The 19566-nt window shown below is 40.8% G+C and overlaps 1 protein-coding gene across 1 annotated transcript in view; it reads right to left on the bottom strand.

Annotated features, from left to right (window-relative positions):
* LOC144604190 (contactin-associated protein-like 2) overlaps window positions 1–19566 on the bottom strand; it is a 1366128-nt gene that overhangs the window by 161511 nt on the left and 1185051 nt on the right. Inside the window, exon 16 of the mRNA XM_078418400.1 lies at window positions 3506–3676. Within this exon, the coding sequence (XP_078274526.1) occupies window positions 3506–3676 (171 nt within the window). The remainder of the gene's footprint in view (window positions 1–3505; window positions 3677–19566) is intronic.

The following is a 19566-nucleotide window of genomic DNA, read 5'->3' as shown; positions in this document are numbered from 1 at the left end:
ACCAGGATTTGACAGGATTAACCTCTCTGTCTAACTCAGCCCCCCCCCAAGTCCTGACAACGTCCTCGTAAATCTTTAGTGCCCCCTTTCCAGCTTGATAACATCTTTCTTATAACATGGCGACCAAAACTGAACACAACACTCTAAATGTGGTCTCACCAGTGTCTTATACAACTGTAACTTGACCTCCCAACTTCTACACTCAGTACTCTGACTAATGAAGGCCAAAGTGCCAAAAGCTTTCTTGACCACCCTATCTTCATGTGACGCCACTTTCAATGAACTAGATACCTGCAATCCTAGATCCCTCTGTTCTATAGCACTCCCCATAGCCCTGCCATTCACTGTGGAGGCCCTGCCCTTGTTAGCCTGCCCAAAATGCTACACTTCCCACTTCTCTGTATTAAATTCCATCAACAATTCCTCAATCCACCTGCACAACCGATCAAGATCTTGCTGCAATTCTTGACAGCCATCTTCACTATTGACAATACCAACCACTTTAGTGCCATCTGCAAAAAAGGGAAGTAGATTGAACTTTTTTGCCTTCCATCACAGTGAGGAATGTAGGGGAGTCACTGTGGTGAATGTTCATGTTAAAAATTTATTTGGGTGTCTTGTTGCTCTTATTGGTATGACTGTATGGCAATCTGAATTTCACTGTACCTTAATTGGTACATGTGACAATAAACAAACCTTGAACCTTGAACTTGCTAATCATGCCTTGTACGTTCTCATCCAAATTATTGATATGGTTGACAAACAGCAATGGGCCCAGCCCAGCACCGAACCCTTGAGACACAGGCCTCCAATCCGAGAAGTAACCTTCCACCTTCACCCCTGCTTCCTTCCAAGAAGACAATTTCCCATCCAGTCAGCTATCTATCGTTGAATCCCATGGGATCTAACCTTCCAGAGCAGTCTACCGAGCAGATTCTTGTCAAATGCATACCAAGAGTCAACCTACCTCAGCCTCTAAATATATTTAAAAACTTTGCTTCTAGGAAAATGTGAGGATCTGAATTCCAAAGACACATGACCCTCAAAAGAGGAAAAAAAAAATCACCTCTTTTCCGTCTTAATTGGACTGCCATATTTTTAGAAACTGATTTCTGGTTCCAGGAAATTAAGTACTGTTTAATAAATAATGTGTTACTATAAAATGTTCTGTTACATTGCAAATTCTAACCTTACCATGCTGCATGTCAAGCTTGATAATTTTTACAACATACGTTTTTCTTTGTGAACTACTGTATCTTGAAGGGAGAAGAAATGATACATGCAAATTATGCTTGATTAAATGTCAGTATATAGAAAAAAAAAAAAAAAAAGCTCGGGAGAATTTAAAAAAAAATGGAGGATTTTGATGTTTCTTGCTGCCATTGACTGACCAACATATGTAAACATAATTAGCCTTTCTTGATAGACAGTTGCTTGTCAAAAAATGTGCATGAATATTTTTATTCTCTGTCAATTCCCCTCTCGACCAGGGCAAACAGGGATATGCAAGAAAACAACGTTTCCATGAGGTGCCTCGAGCAAGAGACTTCAACTTGTTAATAGATGCTGCATCTCTTTCCTTCATTCAGTTTGGCAATGGTACCCAGCTGAAGTTTCAGTTAACATTGTTACATTGCAAATTGAAGTTAATTTAGGCTGACAATGATGCGGAGCGGGAAGTACTCTGTTATGATGCTGCAAGTAAGAGTTTCATTGTTCCATTTCGATATATATGGCGATAAAACATTATTGACTATTGACTCCCTTGCTGAGCAACGCTGTAATCTCTGCCATACTCCTTCCATCACTAGATACACTTTCAATATTAACAGTCATCTGACATCTGGTATGCAGGTGAGTGGTGGCAAATTACTTGGTCTGGATGGTGCCACACCGCCGGTCACAATCAAATGGTATGTAACATCGGTGACTTTACTGCCTGGTTGTACAATGCTGTTCGAATCATGTCGGCATGACACAAGAACACATGACAATAGGAGCAGGGGATGGGTTACCTGGCCCCTCATTTCTACCTTGCAATGTAATATGATTATGATTGCTCTGTGCAAGACCTCAGCTCCACTTCTGTGCCAGTTCCTCATAGAACTCCCTTTGTATCTTTGTAGGGCGGCACGGTGCGCAGTGGTAGAGTTGCTGCCTTACAGCGAATGCAGCGCCGGAGACTCAGGTTCGATCCTGACTACGGGCGCCGTCTGTATGGAGTTTGTATGTTCTCCCCATGACCTGCGTGGGTTTTCTCCGAGATCTTCGGTTTCCTCCCACACTCCAAAGACGTACAGGTATGTAGGTTAATTGGCTAGGCAAATGTCCCTAGTGTGTGTAGGATAGTATTAATGTGCGGGGATCGCTGGGCGGCGCGGACCCGGTGGGCCGAAGGGCCTGTTTCCGCGCTGTATCTCTAAATCTAAAAAACAAAAATCCATTTCAATTATCTCTAACGATCTATCTTCCACATCATCTGGGGTGAGGAATTCCATAGATTCACTGCCCTGAGCAAGAGAAAGTCCGTGTGCACCTGAGTTTTAACTGGACCCCTTATCTTGTTGGCTTGTTTCAGAATTTCCCTCAAATGGAAACATCTCAACATTGACCCTGTTGTACCCCCTTAGGATCTGGTCTGGTTTCTAAAAGATCACCCCTCATTCTTCTAAACTCCAAAGAGCTCAGATCCAACTTTAAGTGCTCATGATTGCCTCATCTAGAAATTGTCATAGTGAATCCCTTTTGGACTGTCTTCAATGCTATTGTATCCTTTCCCAAGTTAGTTGACTGTTGAGAGCAGTACCCTTTACAAATGCAATAATACTTCCTTATTTCTAAATTCTGATCACTTTGCAAAAATGGCCAAATTGCCATATGCCTTCTCAATTACTGGTGCACCTGGCCATTAACATTTTAGTGATTGTTGCACAAAAACATTTAGATCCCTCAATATTCCTCTCCTTTCAATTCCTCACCATTAAGACGACAGTTTACATTTTAATTCCTCTTACTGTATGCAGCCCATGATCCCACTTACTCACATCAAACTAAATTTGCCATGTTTTTGCTCACTCATTCGATCTATTTACATTGCATAACAGAATCGAAATATCCTTATTGTGGCATGATTTCTGATCCATTTTCGTGTCAATGGCATGCTTAGACACCTTATACTCTTTCCAGCCTGAAAAGTAACTGTTTATTCTGATTCTCAGCCTTTTGTGTTGACCTGTATTCAGTCCAAGCCAACATACTCACCCAATTCCATGCCCTCTTATTCTCTGCTTCAGAAAACGGTTAAAACTGGGTTGAATGTGCTATAATGCATGGACATCAGTTTATTTTTTTTATAAATGTGCTTTTAAATCGTTTGATCAGTGCAACTTACTTTCAAAAATGATAATAACTAAATACTAATGGTTGATTTTTATAAGATAACTTACATTTAAATGTAAAACATGTAGTGATAAAAGTGAAATGATGCTTTTGCAGATCAACTTACATTTCAACTCAAGTCTTATGAAGTCAGTGTTGCCCAGATTTTCAAGGAAGACTCCGTAAGGTGCTGAGGTCTTGAAATAAAATGAGATGTCAGCGCTGGTCTCTCCGTGGAAAGTTGAGAAGTGCAGATAGGAGGAAGGTGTATTGAATGAGGCAGCATTCCAATAGTTTCCTAATGGAGAGAACGAAAGAGAGAGAGGTAGATTCGACACGTCCCACATATATAAAAGGGTTTCAATAAGCTGGTGCATTGATAAAGTGTCAAAGCTGAAATATCATCAGTTACGATTCAAAGTAAAGCATTTCTTGCACAGGAGAAGTTAACCTGTTGATTAGTCATTGATTGCAGCATTTCCATAACAAAGTACATATGTGGGTGCACAATTCTTGGTGAGGAAGTGCTGTCACTTACAATAAATAAGTCGTGACGATTTGCTTTGGATCACGGACACAATTCATTACCAGAAACTGGAAAGTTTAAGGAGGTAAACCTGTTTGGCAGCTGGTTCACACACAGACGCAATTCAATGGAATTTCACTGCTAACAAGATGTGCTGTTATCATATTGGCACATCAAATACTGTGCAAAAGCAAATACAATCATAGAATCACACATCATGAAAACTAGCCCTTTGACACAACTCGTCCATGACGACCAAGGTGTCCCATCCAAGTTAGGCCCATTTACCCACATTTGCCCCATATCTCCCTAATTTCTATTTCTATCCATGTACCTCTCCAAATATATTTTAAATGTTCTGATTGTACCTGCCTCAACTACATCCCCAGCTCGTTCCACATATCCACCACCCTCAGTGGTGAAGGTGTGGAATTCTCTGCCTCAGAAGGCAGTGGAGGCCAGTTCATTGGATGCTTTCAAGAGAGAGCTGGATAGAGCTCTTAAGGATAGCGGAGTGAGGGGGTATGGGGAGAAGGCAGGAACGGGGTACTGATTGAGAGTGATCAGCCATGATCGCATTGAATGGCGGTGCTGGCTCGAAGGGCTGAATGGCCTACTCCTGCACCTATTGTCTATTGTCTATTGTCAGTTGCCCCTCAGGTTCCTATTGAATCTTCCCCCTCTCACCTTAGACCTATGCTCTCTAGTTCTTGATTCCCCTACCCTGGGAAAAGGTCTGTGTGCATTCACCTTATCTCCTCATGATTTTCTGCACCTCGATAAGGTCATCCCTCAGACAATAGGGTATTTAACAATGAAAGAGGGACCTCAAAAGAAAGTCTCCATATGCTTACGTATGTACATTCATGCATACGGAATATACAGTGAAAAGCTTTTCATTGTATCTTGGTACACATGACAATAATAAACCTAAACCTAATAGATGTTCTATCAATGGGTAGAAACAAAGTGCTGCAGATGCTGGTTAAAACCAAAGATAGAAACAAAGTACTGGAATAACTCAGCGGCTCAGGCAGCATCTCAGGAGAAAAAGGATAGATGACGTCTCGGGTCCGAACCCTTCTTCATTACCAGAAGGGTCACGACCCAAAACGTCACCTCTCCTTTTTCCCCAGAGATGCTGCCTGCCATGTTGAGTGACTCCAGCACATTGTTTTGTTCTATCAATGGGTATCAGTGAACATCAAACAGTGGTGCAAACCAGCTGAGACCAGCTCACACACTTGGTTTGCAGCCAGTTTTGTTTTGCAAACCTGAATAGTACATCAGAAAATGCATTTACCGAGTGATTCCAAAAACTCATTTTTTCGCTTAAAAGCGCTAATTAAAGTCATCCATTTCAACTGACAATGGAGTACCAAAATGGTATGAGTAGTGACCGAGATTTATGAACCTGAAGACTAGTGTTGCAGGAGCATCATTGGTGCATTAATTGATCCGAGCCTGGGAACGATGATATAGTTTCATCATTTCCACATTAGTGTACTCAAGCACTGAAATCATCCCTCTCTGGTTAACAAACATATTGCACGGAATACATTTATCACTGTCGGAGAAACAAATATTTTGAGCAGCCTCTTACCAACGGGAAAATCACTGTACAAAAACCGTGTAGATGAAGTTAAACAACCGCAAATTCAATCTGTTGACAAAAAGTAGTTCAGAATAATTGGAAAAACCTAATTAAACTGTATCTTGGCAGATAATGTTCAATTGGGCTCTCAAAGAATAATGGTTGCCATTTTGAAAACGAGGGATAACGTTGAGAATTATTAGCTCGTCATCTGAGTAAAGTGGAAGCTATTAATATAATAATGGCTATTATGGATCTGAAGTGGATATCATTAGTAAGCAAGCTGACATTAATATACCATTTTTGGAGCTCTGTAAAAGTGTGAATTAATTGAAAGTAAATCCTGTCAAATCAAAACTCTTTTCAAAGAAATATAACTTCATACAAAACTTGCGAATAGAAACGGCCAAATACCACAACAAGCCTGCCGTGGATACAGCTCCAAATCACCAAAGGATGGCACAACCTTTCTGTATAATCTCGTGGACCCAGCAAAGCTGGTACCCACTATATGAAGTGCAAAGTAACTAAGATTGAAAATCAAAACAGAAAATGCTGGAATCACTCTGCAGATCAGGCAATATCTGTGAACAATGAAACGGACTTGCAATACCTGCATATACCACCTTCCCTTTTACCTCCAACGGTCATAATGTCAGTGTCATATAGCATGAAAAAAGCCCTTCAGCCCAGCTTGCCCATGTCGACCAAGGAGCCCCATCTTCATTTGTCCCACTTGCCCGTGTTTGGCCCATATCCCCCTAAAACGGTATTCTCTTTCCACAGAAACTGTCTGACCCGTTGAATGTTCCCAGCATTTTCTTTTCAAAACATTCCATACATATTTCCAACATCTGTAGTTTTTTAAATCATTATTAACAAATAATCTGAAATGGAAATATCTCAAAAATGTAACAACAGTATTTATGCAGTATTTTGGCTGTTGCATTTCCAGTAGCAACAGACAATGAGGATGAATAATTAAAACTATGTATTGAATTGTGCAATAATATTTTATTTTTCATCAAAAAGGACACAAAGTGCTTGAGTAATGCAGTGTGTCAGGCAGGATTTCTGAAGACATGCAGGTTTGTAGTCTAATAGGCTTGCGTAAAATTGTAAAAACTGTCCAAGTGTGTGTAGGACTAGTGTTAGTGTGCAGGGATCACTGGTTGGCGCGGACTCGGTGGGCCGAAAGGCACCAGCATTTTCTTTGTTCCATGCTAACGATAGAAAACTACATAAGAGAGGTACATCATGTAGTTTTCCTTTTAGTTTAGAGATATAGGACGGAAACAGGCCCTTCGGCCCAACGAGTCCGCACTGACCAGTAATCCCCGCACATTAACACCATCCTACACACACTAGGGACAATTTACACTTACCAAGCCAATTTACCTACATACCTGTACGTCTTTGAAGTGTGGGAGGAAACCGAAGATCTCGGAGAAAACCCACGCGGTCACAGGGAGAACGAATAGACAGTTCTCCGTTATAGACACCACCAGTACCCCCACAATTAAAACGTGGATTACGGAAATGACCGAGACCTTGCATTTGGAAAAAATAAGGTTTGCCTTAATTGACAAACCAGATCTATTTTTTAAAATATGGTCTCCATTTATTGAATTTTTAAAAAAGTAAATGGGTTTGTCACAAAACTAAAATTTAAAACTAAAGTTAAAACTTGAGTTTAGGGTTGGATGTACAACTATACTCACTAACTCCCGGATCTATCCCCATAATCTTTATGTTTGTAGTTCTCTTTATTCAGTCTCTTTTCATCTTTATTTTTTCTTTAAAATTTTTAAATTGAAGCTATGTAAGAACTCTATAACCAGTTTGTCGTTTATTATTATTTGTACATATGCTTAAAAAAATTAAAAATTTAAAAAAAAAAAAAAAAAAAAAAAGACACCACCAGTGTCAGGATCGAACCCGGATCTCCGGTGCTGTAAGCGCTGTAAGGCAACAACTCTACCGATGCATTACTGTGCCGCCCTAAGGTGCACAGTGGCGCATCGGTAGAGTTGTTGCCTTACAGTGCTAGCAGCACCAGAGACGCACAGTGGCGCATCGGTAGAGCTGTTGCCTGAACCTCTGAGTTGAACTGACTGGATGGATTTTAAGCTCCTGCATTCCCATAGCACAACTCTTTCCAATGGGAGTATATTTTAAAAACTGAGTGTCAAAACGTTTGTGCAGGTAAGATCAATTGTTGGAAAATCCTGCAAAGCTCCAGAAGCTGCATTTCTGATTTAGGTCCCCACTGAGTGACGTTTTGCTCTGGGACATAAATCGTAGAATCCCCACTTGCAGCCATGAAACCAGCTCCATGGTAGCATTCAAAATAACCGCAGCGTGTGATATGCGTGATGCATGGACGAGGAGATGGAAGGGACTCTGCTGTTATTCTTGATTAGCATCAGTCCATTCTTTTTGCAAATGACAGATGCGATATTGAAAACAACACCGCCTCCGTGCTTCAGCTAACAGGTAATGTTCACACAAAAGTCACGGTAACTGACAGCCAACATGTGATGGTCTGGAAAGAACAGAATTCGTAAATGCTACATTAATTCGATTAATGGTGTTCAGGTTGGTGTGATGTCATGTGCCTAGATATCTTTCCAACCCACCTTTCTCATATTATGCATGACATAATTTACAAAGCATCTTTTCCTGCAGATAAATTTGATCATTGTTAATTCTCCACCATCGTCTCTTGCAGATGGACAGATGCCAACTATCAATTCTCCTACAATGCTTAAACATTCTGAAAGGGATATGGGTCATAGGTTCCAGCCATTGCTCCATATTGTCACTTAATTGTGCAGGAGACTGGTCCGGTCTCCCCATTACAAGAAGGATGTGGAGGCGTTGGAAAGCTTGCAGAGGGGATTTACAATAATGATGCCTGGTTTAGGAGGTGTAGGAAAATAACTGCAGATGCTGGTACGTGGTTTAGGAGGTATTAGCTACAGAGAGAGAGAGGACAAACTTAGATTGTTTTATCTGGAACACCAGAGGTTGAAGGAAGACCTAACAAAAGTATATAACATTATGAAAGGCATTGGTACAGTAGACAGTCAGAATTTTTTTCCCCAGGATGTAAATATCAAATACCAGAGGGTATAGCTTGAAGGTAAAATGAGGCAAACTTTAAAGGAGATGTGCAGGGAAAGTTATTTACACTGAGGTTGGTTAGTGCCTGGAATGCACTGCAAAGGTGGTGGTGGAGGCAGCTGCCATAGTGGCATTTAAGAGACTTTTAGAGAGGCATGTGGATGTGCAGGGAATGGAGGGATGTAGATTATATGCAGGCTGATAAGAATTAATCTTGTCATTATGTTGGCACATATATTGTGGGCTGAAGGGTATTTCGGTGCTGTACTGTTCTATGTTCTATGAGACTGAGCAAGTTATTCCATAATAGCATGACCATCATAGTATATGGTCACACATTCTTGACAATCCCATTCTTTCTGCAAGGCCCACTGGATAATCAGCAAGAAGAGGAAGTCAAGGTATATTCCCTCTTCTAGATCTCAGGGTGCTGAGAGTAACTGCAGCACAGAAGCAAGCCTTTCCACCCAGCTCCTCCATGCTGACCAAGATGCCACATCTAAAATAATCCCATGTGACCACATTTGGCCTAAATGCCTCTAAACTTTTCCTATCCATGTACCTGTCTGTATTTGTTAAATGCTGTTATCGTACCTGCCCCCTCTGACACCTCATCACCACCCACTGAGTGAAAACGTTGCCCCTCAGGTTTCTATTAAATCTTGCCTCTCTAACCTTAAACCCATGTGCTCTGTATCCAGTATATTATATATATAGTATAAGAAAATAACTGCAGATGCTGGTACAAATCGATTTATTCACAAAATGCTGGAGTAACTCAGCAGGTCAGGCAGCATCTCGGGAGAGAAGGAATGGGTGACGTTTCGGGTCGAGACCCTTCTTCAGACTGATGTCGGGGGTGGGACAAAGGAAGGATATATATGTACACATATATATATTATATATATATGTGTACTGAACTATTTTGGTGTTTATTCTGGTTATTGCATGGTACTATGTTTACATATCTGTTGTTCTGCTGCAAGTAAGAATTTAATTGTTCCTTTTTGGGACATATGATAATAAAACACTCTTGAAGTCCTGGCAACATCCTTCCCTGCACTCGTTTCAGCTTAATGGCATTCTTCCTATAGCAGGGTGACCAAAACTGAACACGGTACTCTGAATGTGGCCGTACCAACATCTTGTACAACTGCAACATAACGTCCCTACTTCCATACTAAATACCCTGACTGATAAAGGCCAGTGCACCAAAAGCCTTCTTAGAAACATAGAATCAGAAATCAGATGCAGGAGTACTCCATTCGGCCTTTCGCCCTTTGGATGATCATGGCTGATCATCCAAAATCAGTACCCCGTTCCTGCTTCCTGCTTTCTCACCATATCCCTTGATTCCGTTAGCCCTAAGAGCTTTATCTAACTCTCTCTTGAATACATCCAGTGACTTGGCCTCCACTGCCTTCTGTAGCAGAGAATTCCACAGATTCACAACCCTCAGGGTGAAAAGGTTTTTCCTCATCTCAGTCCTAAATGGCCTACCCCTTATTCTTAAACTGTGACCCCTGGTTCTGGGAATTTTATGTTTCCATAATATCCCCTCTCATCCTTCTAAATTCCAGCGAATATATGCCAAATCGATCCATTCTTTCATCATATGTCAGTCCCGCCATCCCGGGAATTAACCTCGTGAACCTACGCTGCACTCCCTCATTAGCAAGAACTTCCTTCCTCAAATTAGGAGACCAAAACTGCACACAATACTCCAGGTGTGGTCTCACCAGTGGTCTACAACTGCAGTAGAACCTCCTTGCTCCTATACTTAAATCCTCTCGCTATGAAGGCCAACATGCCATTTGCTTTCTTCGCTGCCTGCTGTTCAGATAATAATCTGCCTTCTTATTCTTGCCTCCAAAGTGAATAACCTCTTGATTACCCACATTATACTGCATCTGCCATGCATCTGCCCACTCACCCCACCTATCCAAGTCACCCTGCAGCCACCCATCTACCTTTGATGCCACTTTCAGGGAACTATGTACCTGTACTCCTGGACCCCTCTGCTCTTCAACACTCCCCAGACCCCTACTGTTCACCATGAAGGTCCTGTCCTGGTTCGACTTCCCAAAATGCAATACCTCGCACTTATCTGCATTAACCTCCATTAACCATTCCTCAGCCCACATGCCCGGGAAATCAAAAGCCTGCTGCAATTTAGAATAACCATCTTCACTATGTACGATACAACCTACTTTAGTGTCATCTACAAACTTTCTAATGCATTGTACATTCGCATCCAAATTGTTGATATAAAATACTGACAGCAATGGGCCCAGCACCGTGCACTAAGGCACACCACATACCACAGGCTTACAGTCCGAATAAAGACCCTTCCACCAACACCCTTTGCTTCCTTCCATGAAACCAATTCTGTGTCACTATCATTGGCCCAGAAAATTCACGGCCCAAATGAAATCATAAGTTCTGCAACATTGAGAATGTGTAACACGTCAAATTTGTACACCTTGTCACCAAAGATTCCTGACGCCAATCATACTCCAATGGAATTTAGGGTGAATTATGCCAGGTCCATTCAGGTCAGAGCATGGTCGGAAAAACAAGTAGCAAACTATTAAGTATAATTTAAAGATACTTTTGTGCAGCAACCCCCAAATTATTGAGGTTATGCAGAGAAATAGTCAACACCGCTATACAGCATGGAATCAGACGCAAAGACGCTATTTCCTATTCTCAATTTATTTTTCTCTGTTGCATCTGCTCAAAAGATGATAATGTCCATTCTTGGACATCTGAGATATCCTCTTTCTTTAGTAAACGAGGTTTTCCCCCTTCTGTCATAGATTAATTCCCCACCCCTGTCTCCTCTGTGTCCCGAAGGTCCGGTCTTGTTCCACTCCCCCCAGACGGAACAAGGATAAAGTTCCCCTGGTCCTCACCTTTCACCACACCAGCCTTTGTATCCAACACATCACACTCTGACATTTCCATCATCTCCAGCATGATCCGACCACTAGTCACATCTTCCCATCTCTGCTCTTTTCCACCTTCTGCAGAGACCACTACCCTCTGCAACTTGGTTCACTCATCCTTTACTTTAGTTTAGTCTTTACCTTAGAAATACAGCATGGAAACAGGCTCTTTGGTCCGCGCCGACTAACGATCACCCCGTACAATAGCACTACCATACACACTAGGGACAATTTACAATTTTTACTGAAGCCAATTAACCTACTAACCTGTACGAGTGTTGGAGAAAAAAGAAGCACCTGGATAAAAGTCACATGGTCACAGGGAGAACGTATAAATTTCATACAGACAGCACCCATAGTCAGGATTGAACCCAAACCGATCAAAATTACATTTTCATTACCAAAACATGAGAATTGGCATATATTTAAACCAGCTAAAAAATCCTAACAGGATATAACTGCTGTATAGTTCATCATTTTAACAGTGCTCTTTGAATTACTATCCTTCATTGTAAGTCTTTTTAGCCTTGTACTTAGTAAAGCAGTATCAGAACTTTACAGATTTTTAAATAAGAAGACGGGTTGCAAAAATATGGCTTATATTTCTCTGAGGTTAGAAGCTAATTGAAGTGTTCCAAATGATCCTTGTAAGTGTTTGGCAATATAGATCGTACATATATATCCCTTCCCCACAAAAAGGGGATGAATGTAATATGATTATTTCCATATCTAGTAGCCTCGTCTCAGTCAGCAGTAATGTGCTGGAAAGAGTCTTTAACGGTGCTATCTTGTGACATCCCTGCAACAAGAACCATTTCATTAATCTACATTCAGCAGAACCATTCTGCTCCAGGCCTTGCCATGTTGTGATTTAGGACAGGGAGACAGAGGAGACCTGAGAATAGCTGCAATCTACATCGGGGCAGCATTTGACTCAGTATGGCATCGAGTAGCCTGTCAGTATTGAGGTCAGCGGAAGTCAACAGGGAAATTTTCCTGCATTTTGTACTTAATGATGCAATGTCTTGGGATTTGATTTGACTGAATGGTTCTGGAATGCTCTACATTGCATGTTATTAACCTAAGGAAGGCTTTAACACAGAGCAGAATGAACCTTTTATCTCACTTGTTATCAGTGGTCATTAATCGACTTTGTCGAAAGAGAACTGCTTAGAATAGCACTGAACATGAGTGCCATGATGCCACTTTTGACTCACATCTACGTCCTTTTCGGGATTATAACGAGGGTAAATATAGCCACAAGTGAACAGTCACACTATATCATTCCTATTGATCCATTTTTAGCTTTGTGCTTTTGCAGTCTGTGGTATAACTAAAAAGTGTAGCCTGCTTGACTGAATCTTGTTAAGTAATTGAGATTACATCAAGAGGATAATCTTACTATTCTTTGGCTGCATCCGAGCTGTGGTTTAATTGCAATTTCTGCAAAATGCTACAAAACAAACCACAGAACCCAAAGCATAGAAAAATACAGCGCAGGAATAGGCCCTTCAACCCACATTGTCCGTGCCGAACATAATGCCAAGATAAACTAACCTCATCTGCCTATATGTGCTCATATCCCTCCATTCTCCACATTTTCCATTTTTCTATCTAAAAGCTTAAATGCCATTTCTTTGGACAAATTAAGGTTATTTCTAAATAGCAAAAACCCATTGTTTTCTTGTTAATACTGAAAATTCAACTGCTAATCAGATATCTGAATTGTTTGACTATTCAGCTGTGATTTTGGAGTCATTTACAATAGTGAGATATAGTTATCAATATTATGTGACATAGAGCATGATTAAAATATTTAAAATGTAGCTTGCGTAGGGTGCATTTTGTCACCTATTATGTGTATCAGTGCTGAAAAAACCCCAAATTACAGATTATATGTATTTTGCATCTGTAATATAGAGGTGTGGAAGAAAAAGCTTGCATTTATGTACCACAGTAACACCTGATCATTCTTGTTTGTTTTCCCCCTCAATGAAGTACCATGTAAAGCATGCATACTATTATTTAGATATAGAACATGGAACAGTACAGCACAGGAACAGGCCCTTCAGCTCACAATGTCTATGCCAAACATGATGCCAAGATCAACTCTCATCTGCCTGCACATAATCCACATCCCTCCATTCCCTTCATGTCCAAATTACCCGCATATCCAAATACCTTTGAAGAGTTAGGCAGGTAGTACCAGTATTTGTTATTCCATTGTGAATCTATCGACACAGCTGTCATTTGGAAGTGCCATTTCCACCACCTGCAGTCTGGATAAAGTGGGTACTTTATGTTCCCTGCTGAAACAGATGCCAAATCCAGCGTAAAGACTTAGAAATTTAAAATTAGAGATTTCATTTTGGAAATTATGAGCTGCCAAGCAACCCTCTGCAAACCATCAATCTCCACCCAACTCCAGCACCACTCATCTGTAGAGTTATTTCCCATTAGCAAAATCTAAACTCACATTGTTTTCTGTTAATACCAAAAATCTTGATGACAAATCTTCTTAAGTCAATAACCGAAGCTCACGTCAAAAAGAATATTGCCAGCAACTCACACAAAGGCTTGTGAAAGATTAAGTAGCATCTGGTGGGATACAAAAAAGGCCAAAGCTATTTACCTATGAAATTTGTAAGCCCTTTTAAAAACAGATCTTTTTGAAGCCTGCCATGGGCCTGGTGCCCAGAAAACCAACAGCATTGAAATGTGCACAGCCTATCCTTGCCATTTGTACCAAGCAGAGTTCCAGCTTTTACAAACTACAGTTTACAGCCAAATATATAGTTCCGTCTAAATCTAGTGGGAATGCTGCAGAATTTCTGATCTCCTTCGACCACTGAGGAATGTTTTTCTTTGCCCCTCTTATTTTCCTATCCATGTGGAAATTCTCGACATTAGTTTTCTACATTATTACCTTTTTCCTTTCATTTATCTGTATTTATTTTCCACTTTAATTTTACATGTACGCAAGTTCACAAGTTATAGGAGTAGAATTACTCGGCCCATCGAGTCTACTCCGCCATTCAATCATGGCTGATCTCTGCCTCCTCACCCCGTTATCCTGCCTTCTCCCCATAACCTTTGACACCCGTTGTCTATCCCATCTAGTTAGGATAGTTCTTTTGATAATGCACACAAAACTGTAAGTCACGTTTTTACTTGATCGACTGAGTGTAGTATGCACATATAACATTTTAATGGAACGTAATTACATTATATATTAATCAATTACATTCTTATTAACATGTTGTAATGCAGTTTATTTTAGCAAGTCACTTGAAAGTTAATTGGATTTATCCTGCCAATGTAATTAAATTAGTAACAGTGGTAACTAGTATTTAGAATGCTAAGGAGTGAAATCAGTATTGACAAATTGTGAATATGAGAACAAGTTGTCTATTTGTAAGAAGCACAAGATTACACAATGCAAGTGTTGATACTGCGAATTCTGGTTCAAGCACGTTCCTGCAAATTGTTATAATAACAAAAAAAATCATGCCAGCTGCCAAATTCCCCAATTAGGACTCATTATTTTTGTGATGAAAACACACCATCCACTATACATACATATCACGGCTGGGATTCACAGAGGCGAGTGCAGAGGAGGAGGAACTCATTTACATAATTACTTGCCGAATTGATGAATTAGAGCTTTTTTTCCTGCAGGCTGCCTAGCTGAATTTTCATAATGGAAACTGTTATTAAATTAATCCTACAAGAGAAGAAAATATAGTCGGAAATTGGTCTTCTTGGGGGACAATTTCACAATGATAAGTAGGAGTTGAGGAGATAGGATAAATGCAGTGTCTTTTACCCAACATAGGGAAATCAAGAATGAGGAGCTGAGAGGGAAAATATTTAATCGGAACCGGAAGGGCATTGGTATGTATAAGAAACAAGCTGCCAGAAGAAGCTGGTGAGGCAGGTACAATAATAACTCTTAAAAGACACTTGGACAGGTAGATGCATAGGAAAGGTTTAGGGGGATATGAGCCAAATGCAGGCAAATGGGACCAGCTTAGAGACATGCAGTCAGTCTGAAGAAGGGTCTCGACCCGAAACGTCACCCATTCCTTCTCTCCTGAGATGCTGCCTGACCTGCTGAGTTACTCCAGCATTTTGTGAATAAATGCAGTCATAGAGACATCAGCATGGAAACAGGCCCTTCAGCCTAATTTGCCATGCTGACCAAGTTGCCCCATCTATCACTTTCTGAGTGTGACTTCCATTGTATGAACTGGGACACCACCGAAAGCAGGCATTAGTTTAAATGACAGTACTAATCTTAGGCCTAATGCTGATTTTATACATCAAGTTTTATAAAAACTGGGGAAGGCTTCCAGCCTTCACAGAGATCCTTAAATGGGAGTAAACAATCAGACAGAAGTGAAAGATGTGAGTGATTCCCAAATCACCACGTATATACATCAACTTTCATATTTATTTATTGGACATCACGATCACCCTTTCGTTCACATTATTTATTTATGTATGACATGAACATCGCTTGCAAGGTTGACATTTATTGCTCTTCTCTAAATGCGGTTGAAAAGCAGGGAGTGGGGCACCTTATTGAATCTCTGCAGTTCTTTTCATGCAGGCATTTCTGTTAATCCTTGCGAGGGAGATCCAGGATTTAGATGTGTAAGAAGGAACTGTAGATGCTGGTTTAAACCGAAGGTAGACACAAAAAGCTGGAGTAACTCAGCGGCACAGGCAGTATTTCTGGAGAGAAGGGGTGACGTTTCGAACTTGAAGAAGGGTTTCGACCCGAAACGTCACCCATTCCTTCTCTCCAGAGATGCTGCTTGTCCCGCTAAGTTACTCCAGCTTTTTTGAGTTTATCTTCAGGATTTAGATGTATTGAAGATGAAAGCACTAGAAGATCGTTCCGAGGCATGCACTTTAATACCTCAGCCTTAAAACCATCATATTCCAGTTTATGAGCCTCACACTTCCACCAACTCAGGTTTGATCCTGACTTTGGAGGGTTTACATGTTGTTCACATGACCGTGTGGGTTTACCCTGAGTGCTCCAGCTTCCTCACACATCACAAAGATATGTTGGTAGGTTGATTGGCCACTGAAACTCACCCAACAGTGTAATAAGTGGCAAAAGGGTCAATGGAGGCGTGGGGTGCTGATTGACACTTGGGAAAGAATAAATTGTTGGGCTATTTGGAAATAAGAAAGAAATTGATCTGATGAATTGCTCTGCTGAGAACCACAATAGACTTCTCTGTTTGCTTTGATATTACCTCCTCCCAGCTAACAATGATCTATTCTACATTTTCCTTGATATCCGTTCCTTTTGCCCTGTTTTCGCACCTTCACACTTCCTTATCTATCAATCTCCCTCCCCCATGACATCAGTCAAGTAATTTGTAGTTGGAAAGTTACTAGAGAGTATTCTGAGGGATAGGTTATACAGGCATTGGGATGGGCAAGGGCTGATTGGGGATAGTCAGCATGGATTTGTACGTAGGAGGTTCGTGTCTCACAAATCTGATTGAGTTTTTTGAAGATGTGACCAAAATGGTCGATGAGGGCAGAGCTGTAGATGATGGGTACATGGATTTCAGTAAGGCATTCAACAAGATTCTGTATGGTAGGCTGCTCTGGATGGTTAGATCGCATGGGATCCACGGAGAGATAGCTGAATGGATAGAAAATTGGTTTCATGGAAGGAAGCAGAGGGTGATGATGGAAGGTTGCTTCTCGGAATGGAGATCTGTGACTAGTGGTGTGCCTCAGGGTTCAGTACTGGGCCCGTTACTGTTTGTCATCTACATCAATGATTTGGATGAGAACATACAAGGCAAAATTACCAAGTTTGCTGATGATACAAAAGTAGGTGGTTTTGCAGATAGTGAAGATGGTTGTGAAAGATTGCAGCAGGATCTTGATCATTTGGCCAGGTAGGCTGAGGAATAGTTGATGGAATTTAACACAGAGAAATGTGAGGTATTGCATTTTGGGACATCTATCAAGGGCAGGACCTACACAGTAAATGGTAGGCCCACTGGGGAGTGTTGTAGAGTAGGGGGAACTAGGAGTGCAGGTGCATGGTTCCTTGAAGGTCGAATCACAGGTAGATAAGGTGGTGAAAAAGGCTTTTGGCACTTTGGCCTTGATCAGTCAGAATATTGAGTATAGAAGTTGGGAGGCCATGTTGCAGTTGTATAAGACGTTGGTGAGATCGCATTTAGAGTATTGTGTTCAGTTCTGGGCACCATGTTATAGGAAAGATACTGTCAAGCTTGAAAGGGTTCAGAGAAGATTTACAAGGATGTTGCCAGGTTTAGAGAGTCTGAGCTATAGAGAGACGTTGAATAGACTGGGTCTCTATTCCTTGGAGTGCAGGAGGATGAGAGGTGATCCTATAGAGGTGTGTAAGATCAAGTACATGCACAGAGTCTCTTGTCCAGAGTAGGGGAATCGAGGACCAGAGGACATAGTTTCAAGGTGAAGGGGAAAAGATTTAATAGGAATCTGAAGGGTAACTTTTTCACACAAAGGGTGGTGGGTGTATGGAACAAGCTGTCAGAGGAGGTAGTTAAGGCTGGGACTATCTCAATGTTTAAGAAACAGTTAGACAAGTAGATGGATAGGACAAGTTTGGAGGGATATGGACCAAGCGTAGGCAGGTGGGAAGAGTGTAGCTGGGACATGTTGGCCGATGTGGGCAAGTTGGGCCAAAGTGCCTGTTTCCACACTGTATCACTCTATGTCTCTCAGTGACTCTAAGGGTCTTGACCTGAAACGTTACCCATTCCTTCTCTCCAGAGATGCTGCCTGTTTTGTGTCTACTACAATAGATTTGATGACCTTCTTCTGGTGGCTATTAAATCTTCAACATCTGGACAATGGAAAAAACCGTAATGGAGTGTGATTCTGTTCTCAGCTGATGTGTGATATAGAAAGATGTAGCATAGAAACAGGCCCTTCAACCATCGAGTTTCCACTGGCCCTTAACCATCTGTTTTACATTAATCCCATTTTTTATTCCACCTTCCCCCCTTCCATTCTCTTCAACTCCCCCAGATTCTACGACTAACCTACAAGCTAGTGGCAAGTTACAATGATCAATTAACTAACCATTGCATACACTAGCCAGTACATTGGAAGGTGGTCCTTTTGGTTGCTGATTTCTCATATGAGCCACTTGGTGCTTATGATCATCATCTTACAACTTTTTAATGGATGTTACAATCAAGACAAATCTGTCTACCGTTTGACAAAATACCGAATTAGGGTTGTATATATTTACAGTGAAATTATTTTTTTACATGGAATTAATCAAACCGAAAGTAAAATAATTGTGCTGTATTTCTAAGAGTGCCAAATGCAAATTGAATGTAGATTTAAGTTAATTGGAGAAAGAACAAGATGGCAGATGAGGAGAATTATACTTGTACAATGAATTGTTGTGATCTGGAAGATGCTGTCGAAAAGTATGATTAAAGAATTCTCTATATTGCTTATATAGAAACATAGAAACGTAGAATAGGTGCAGGAGGAGGCCATTTGGCCCTTCGAGCCAGCACCGCCATTCATTGTGATCATGGCTGATCATCCACAATCAGTAACCTGTGCCTGCCTTCTCCCGATATCCCTTGATTCCGCCAGCCCCTAGAGCTCTATCTAACTCTTTTAAATTCATCCAGTGAATTGGCCTCTACTGCCTTCTGTGGCAGAGAATTTCACAAATTTATAAAATTAATTAATTTGTGTTTGAAAATAAAAAATGCTGCATGCTCTGAAAGGAGCAAAGAAGGGGAATCAACTCAATATTTCTTTCAAAGAGCTGGCACAGGCAAAAATGTGTTGAATAGTCTACTGTCCTTTATAAAACTATGGTTTAAATGTTACTATAATGCATTATCTCAGTCTTAGACTTAGTCCCCAGTAGCTATTGAATAATAAATCAACAGCAGAAAACATGGGATCAAGAATTTACAAAATAATTTTTTTAAAGAAGT

This window comes from Rhinoraja longicauda, chromosome 2, assembly GCF_053455715.1.
Source record: "Rhinoraja longicauda isolate Sanriku21f chromosome 2, sRhiLon1.1, whole genome shotgun sequence".
NCBI classification, from domain to species: Eukaryota; Metazoa; Chordata; class Chondrichthyes; order Rajiformes; family Arhynchobatidae; genus Rhinoraja; species Rhinoraja longicauda.
The sequence above is the reverse complement of the archived record's forward strand: the minus strand, read 5'-3'. Positions and strand labels throughout refer to the sequence as shown.